The 7,573-nt window shown below is 35.3% G+C and overlaps 1 protein-coding gene across 1 annotated transcript in view; it reads right to left on the bottom strand.

Moving 5' to 3' along the window:
* LOC141290579 (membrane-associated guanylate kinase, WW and PDZ domain-containing protein 3-like) overlaps positions 1-7,573 on the bottom strand; it is a 53,827-nt gene that overhangs the window by 45,191 nt on the left and 1,063 nt on the right. The window contains exons 2-4 of the mRNA XM_073822697.1: positions 7,200-7,279; positions 6,668-6,725; positions 3,145-3,269 (exon numbers count right to left, since the gene is read on the bottom strand). Coding sequence (XP_073678798.1) covers positions 3,145-3,269; positions 6,668-6,725; positions 7,200-7,279 — 263 coding nt within the window. The remainder of the gene's footprint in view (positions 1-3,144; positions 3,270-6,667; positions 6,726-7,199; positions 7,280-7,573) is intronic.

The following is a 7,573-nucleotide window of genomic DNA, read 5'->3' on the forward strand; positions in this document are numbered from 1 at the left end:
ATCATTATCATTACTTAAACTAATAAGGCAGACAGACAGTCAAGCTGCATCAATCACAAGACTTTTTAGACTACATTGCACTCACAGCTGAACAACAGAACTACAGAAACGCAAGTTAGCCGGTTACCAAGACATGTGCGGGGTTGTTACACACCATAACGTACACAAAGACGTATTTTGAACGATCGCTAGAAAATACAATTTAGGGTTGTGCCGATAGACGATAGTATCGTGTATCGACGATAGTCAGAGATATCGCCTGTTAGTAAGACGATTATTATTATTATGCGTCAAAAAGGCACCTAACTTTAGCGATGCAGCGCGGAGAGCCAGTTCTAGGATGCCTCAGAAACTACACACAAGCATAGAGTGGCCGCGTCGTGCCACAGATGTGTGCAGTGAAAATGGGTAAGAGATTTATTCATCATTAAGTGTACATAGATTAAGTGTAGACTTAAGGTTAGACAGTCATTAGGATAACAGAGGTAGTAAAATGTGGTTTAGGCTGAATTAAATACAATGAGAATCCGTCTGTATATAGTAGAAACATTCACCTCAGTAACATCTATATGCGTTAACTAGAATTACGATGCGATAAAATGGCGCTAAACATAGGCACGTGAATTACACGCGCATTGCTTCTCCACATTCTATATGAACTGAACTACAACATGAACTGATGACAAAGATCAGACATACAGTGGTAACATTATCACAATATGACGGGTAAAGAAAGATACATTCATTTACATTCACGCACGCACATTTACCGCTCCCTGAATATAGCAGAGAATGAAACCGAAAGTAACCTCTCCGACAGAACTACCGTCAGCGCTCTGTACACGCACAACTGTGTCACAAGTCACATGCACTACCCTTACAAAACGAATAAGGAATTTATTACATATTGACATATTTACATGTTATTAAATAAATTAGCACGATAGTATCGTGTATCGGCGATCTCACAGGCTGACGATAGGACGATATGAAAATTGAGCATATCGCCCAACACTAATACAATTATTAATCATACTTACAGGTAGAAGTTCAGAGGAGCAAGCCGGTCCAAATAAACTGGGCACTGATCCATTTTTTAAAACCAAGCGTTTGGTGAATCCCGCGTTGTAACGTTACTCCCCAAGATTGGAAAAGCAGTCATCAGTAAAATGACGCGAACACAACACAAGATTGGCATTGGACTGCTGAGGTGTTGAAAAAATTAATGTTAACCACTCATTCTTGATAGTTTCATCTTTCAGAAGGGCATATAAAACAAATTCACTCTCACAGGCTGTCACAGCGCAGGGCGTCTTCTTGACATGATGTAATCCACGTGAAAATGGTAGGCCTACTGTTTGTGGGCGGGCAAGTTGTTCGCGAAATTGAATGTGGGCGGACATTACGCAAATGTGTAGCTCGTGACGTGTGGCCGTTACAGAAAAAAGATTCGAATTGCTGACGACTCGTTTAGGCGAATGTGAGCCGACTCTTTTTTTTGTTAGACAAAAACTTTATTTATAGTGCACTGTCGGCGTCACAACTTTGCAGATAGTTTATGTTCACATACAGCTACATGACACACTACATGAAATATCATATTTGAAAAGGCATAATAGGGGCACTTTAAACAAAAAACACGTTCTGGGTAGCTGGTATGTTGTTCCTTCACTTTCAGTGAGGACAGAAATACTGTGTGACAATGCAATAGGAAATAGTTTGCATGTGGCTCTTCCTGATCTCATTCTCACTGAATTGTTCACTATCACCATTGCTGAAACAAATCAACCTAAGGTGGTTATGTTGGATTGTTTTGGTGGTTTTAATGGGGATATATTTCTGAGGTCAGAATCTGTCAATTATTTTACCAAAATAAAAGGGATCATACAAAATGTGTGTTATTGTTCATTTAGTACTGACCTGAATACGATTTTTCACATAAAAGATGTTTACATATAGTCCACAAGAGAAAATAATAGCTGAATTTACAAAAATGACCCCGTTCAAAAGTTTACATACACTTGATTCTTAATACTGTGTCGTTACCTGAATGATCTACGGCTGTTTTTTTTTAAAATTTAGTGATAGTTGTTCATGAGTTTGTCCTGAACAGTTAAACTGCCCACTGTTCTTCAGAAAAATCCACCTTTTCACACTGAGGACAACTGAGGGACTCATATGCAGCTATTACAAAAGGTTCAAACACTCACTGATGCCCCAGAAAGAAAAACCATGCATTAAGAGCTGGAGGGTGAAAACATTCGACAACATCAGAATAAATTTGACTTATTTTGTCTTCTGGAAAACATGTAACTATTTTCTGTAGCCTCTAAAGGGCAGTACTAAATGAAAAAAATATGATATTTAGGCAAAATAAGAAAAATGTACACATCTCCATTCTGTTCAAAACTTTTCACCCCCCAGCTCTTAATACGTTTTTCCTTCTGGAGCATCAGTAAGCGTTTGAATCTTTTGTAATAGTTGCTTATGAGTCCCTCAGTTGTCCTCAGTGTGAAAAGATGGATCTCAAATTCATACAGTCATTGTTGGAAAGGGTTCAAATACACAAAAAATGCAGGAAAACCAAAGAATTTGTGGGACCTGAAGGATTTTTCTGAAGAACAGCAGGCAGTTTAAATGTTCAGGACAAACAAGGGACTCATGAACAACTATCACTAAACAAAACAAACAGCTGTGGATCATTTAGGTAACAACACAGTATTAAGAATCAAGGGGATGTAAACTTTTGAACCAGGTAATTTTTACAAATTCAACTATTATTTTTCTTGTGGACTATATGTAAACATATTTTATGTGAAATATCTTATTCAGGTCAGTACTAAATAAAAAAAAATTGGCATTCATTTTGTATAATCCCTCTTATTTTGGTAAAATAATCAACATTTTGCAGCAACTTTTGACCTCAACTGTACATGCATATTACCAGGTCAGGCAGGAAGAACAGATAGGCGATCAACTAAACACCAGCTGTGGCTAGTTTAAACCAGTTTTGACAACTTAGGCTGGTTTAAGCAGTTTTTTTAGAACTGTGTAAGGACACATTAATAGACCAAAAGTGTCAGTAAAGACTTTTACAAAAACTAATGTACTAGGAAATAAAGCAGAACAAATTTAGAGATTTACTTAAGGGCGGCGGTACTGCTCCTGTGGCCGCTGCTATTGGCTGACTGGTTGGAGACGCGTCCTGGCCGAGTTTCTTCTTGGCTTCCTGCACTGGATTCTCGAACTGAGTCTTCTGGTTGATGTGGCTGAAGGAAAGAGTGAGACAGTGAGTGTGAAGGACAGGAGAGGGCAGATACAATGACACACACACATGCACAAACACTCAGAGTAGAGAACATTAGCGATGCTTATCTGTTTATGCAAACAGTCTTTGTGAATAAGGGACAAAAGCGTATCAGAGCCGAAAGGTAAGGAACTGTGCGCATGCGTCTCTTCCTGTTTGTCGTCTGCTAACCAGGCAGTCACTTTTTCCTTTACCACAGACATTTGGTGAGTGAAACAGAAAAATAAACAACATACTGAGACAGAAACTTGGAAAAATTACATGAACTGGTTTGACTCTGAAAGCACGCAACCCTTTCAACTACACAGTTTTAAGAAAGCCAGACCCTGGATGACAAAACCAGTCATAAGTTGTATGGGTATATTTGTAGCAATAGCCAAAAATACACTGTGTGGGTCAAAATGATCGATTTTTCTTTCATGCCAAAATCATTAGGATATTAAGTAAAGGTCATGTTCCATGAAGGTATTTTGTAAGTTTCCTACCGTAAATATATCAAAACTTAATTTTTAATTAGTTATATGCATAGATAAAAACTTCATTTGGACAAACTTTAAAGGTGATTTTCCCAATATTTAGATTTTTTTGCACCCTCAGATTCCAAATATTCAAATAGTCATATCTTGGCCATTTATTGTATTATCCTAACAAACCATACATCAATGGAAAGCTTATTCAGCTTAAACGGCAATTTAAAATATATAATTTATATATTTTATAATTTAAAATATATAATTTAGAACAAATTTTCTGAGAACATCTTTTGAAGTTAAAGTGAACGTTTTTTCCACAATGTGACATATTTGAATAAATCAGGGGAAAAAAATTGCAATAGGACTTTTTTTTATTAATTGAGAATAAATTGGATGGTGAAAAGAGGGTGTTACACATTAGAACATACAAAGTAAATTTGTAAAAACAATAGATAGTTAGCTATTTGCTAACATTATCCAGTAGTCTGGGGGAAAAAAGGTGATTTAGAGGAAGTTACTATATTTTGATTAAAGATTATGAAGAGAAATTATGAAGACAATTTTTTTTTCTATTGTAAAAACCATGCAGAGATTAATAGTTTGCAATAAAACTAGAAGAGTACATTAAGAAAGTCAATAGGGTCAATTACATTCTGACTTTAGAATTGATCTTGTTTTAATAAGAATGTTTTTACTGGAAAATACGACAAAAACATTGATCATTGTTTTTCAAAAAGCATTGCAAAAACATCCTTGATTAAAAGTACCACAGAACAGCCATGTTTCAAACCCATCTGTAATTGCTGCACGCATACGCTCTCCTCTACAACCACCACATTTGTTTTCTTGTTTGTTAGCTGCCGAAATGAATCAATATTACCTTGGCAAGCCTTTCCAGAGACACAAGCTTCACAGCACATGTGTTTCCTCTGTAGAGGTTGAGGTTCAGTGCTGGAGTGTGTTGTTTTATCCTAACACACCGCCCCTCCCACCCTACAGGTTCACATGAAGTGAAAAAAGCAGCTCATCTGCATTGTTACTTCGCTTTAACTGCTGTACCTGCCGGTCGTGACTGCACCTTAGGAAGGCTTTTAACAGCCACGGATGCCTCACAAAACCAGTCAGCATGCTGCGAATTTGTAGAAGAAAGGTACTGTTTGTGCTTTTGCTGTGTGTGACTCATGCTGAGACTTATCCACCCAATCCACAGAGAGCGAGAGACTGAGTGCTCTCATCTGACTGCTGAACTTCCCCGTTTTGATAATTCAGGCAGAGAATAATGAGGGACTGTGCCAAGCCATATTTAAATCAAAAATGAAACAATGTTTTGTTGACCTCCTTTGTATAAATATCCTGGCACAGCGGGGGTTGACCTTACACAAAGTAAATGCCATTAAAATCAAATCCTGTATCCGCTTCCGAAAGCCCTCCAGTTGGCTGTCCTGTCAACAACTTCAATATCCCACAATGCTTTGAGAGCAGAAAATGAGCAAACTCAGCCAATATGAAGATTGATAGGTGACACTGATCAGTCTTCTTTATCAGAAAAATATTAATAAACTATGTATTTTTTTTAAATACTCAGGTGCTCAGAATGGATATATTTTGTGCATATTTTAAAATTACATATTGTTAATAAATCTTACTAGAATAGCAATGAAAGTGAATTTAAAGACAAAATAATTTCTGAAAATAACATTCATTATAGATTGTTATATAGAAAATTCATAATATATATTCTTTACATACTGCAATATTTATATTATTACTGTTTAATGAAGCACTTATAATAATATTATATAATATATGAAGCATCAAACAGGAAATAATTATATAAAATTTATAATATATATTATATACATACAGAAATATTTATATTATGATTGTTTAACGAAGAACTAACAATAATATAATATAATAATTTTTTTAAATTAGGTGAACAAATACCTGATATTTTTCTCATAATTTTAATAAGTGATTTTAATTAATTAATTAATTAATTAATTAATTAGATTTACAGATTGTCATTCATTGTAGATTGTTATATATACAATGTATAATATATTATATACATACTGTAATATTTATATTATTACAGTATAATGAAGGACTTACAATAATATAATATAATATAAAGTGCCAAACTGTAAATAATAAATCTGAATATATAAATATAAATTGTGATATTTATTTATAAATCAGAAGATATAAATGCAAAACAGAATATATATATATATATATATATATATATATATATATATATATATATATGAATAAAATAAAATAAAATAAAATAAAATAAAAATGTAACCACATTTTTTAAATTAGATGAACAAATACCTGATACTTTAAATATCTGGTAATTTTTAATGTATTATTCTATTAGCAATTTGAATGAAATTTGGTCAGTGTATTCATATTTGGCAAAATTTTGTGTTTAGTTTTTTTTTTTAAACCATAAATATTTATATTGTTTTTTTTTTTTTTTTTTTTTTCATTTTCCAAATTTTTTAACCTGTTTTTTTCCAAGCACAAAAAAAACATTTTGGGGTATTTTGGACTTGCAAGTATTAAAATGTTAATGTTAAATTAAATATGATGCTTTATACAGTGACAAATCAAACAACTTACATAAATTGCATTACTTTCATGACTTCTGTAATAAGTTTGTGATCCCTTTGGTTAAGGAAAGTTACTCTCCTTGAATGCTTTTATTGTTGTTTAAAAACTGAAAAACTGGATTTAAAAAGAAACTAAATGGAAAAACGATAAAGGCAAAGCCAAGTGAGCAACGGAATGCTTAAATCTATAGCAAACCAAGATGTTGTGGATAAAAATGTGCCATCCATCATTCTTACTAGACGATAAATGATGCGAGCATACTCACTCCACATAATAAGTCCCGTACTGCGGGTCCTCAATCTTCTCCCAGCCATATGGAAGCTCTGTGGAGAATCAGACAGGCATATCAGAGACAGCTAGAACAGATGCAAATCACCCGTGTGCTTGACACCAGGGGGTCTGATTTTCAGACGGTGAATTTCTGAGAAGCCAAATACCAGGTAGGTCAAGAAGTCTGCCTGGATTTACACGCATATTTGGCCAGAGAAGAGATCAGAAGGCTGAGCGGCGAGGAAACGCATGGGGTGCAGGTATTAGCAAGCTGTACGGAAAATGACTTGTTATCTTTCCCTGTGATGTGAGAGGTGTGGAGGAGCCACCATCCTGACACGGACGTACGTGCCCATTGCAAAAAGTGGTGCTGGGATTGCTTGTGTGAGATGACACTCTGATGGGCTCTCAGCATGTCTCCTGTGAGCCATTAGTCAGGCGGGCCGGCGAGAGAGAGGCTAATGTCTCACAGCTCAGCTAGGGTCTGTTTACTCTTATGTGTGATTCATGAACAAACTCGGTCTTACCTCCATCCTCGCATTTTTCAGGAGGCTTGGCTTTCTTTGCCAGTCGCGGGTCGAGCCAGGTCGTGGTCTTGGTATTATGACTACACAGAAAGAGAAACAAGCATTAGTAAACAAACACCTGAAAGCCTTTCTGAGCATAGCTTAACAGTGTAACACTCATAAAACAACAGAAATATGACTATAGCTGACTGTAAAAATGTAAACATGACACAAACAATCAATAAAGCTGCTCAACGATTGCTAAGACCAGATGGCAAGACGTTTTTTTCATATTTTCAAAGCTGTGATTTTTAATCGTGTACACTTGGAGGTACATGGAAAGATTGTGATTTTGTCTTTTCAAAACCTGTTCAAAACATTTGTCAAACAGTCCA

The sequence above is a fragment of the Garra rufa genome, chromosome 18 (genome assembly GCF_049309525.1).
Source record: "Garra rufa chromosome 18, GarRuf1.0, whole genome shotgun sequence".
Classification (NCBI taxonomy): Eukaryota; Metazoa; Chordata; class Actinopteri; order Cypriniformes; family Cyprinidae; genus Garra; species Garra rufa.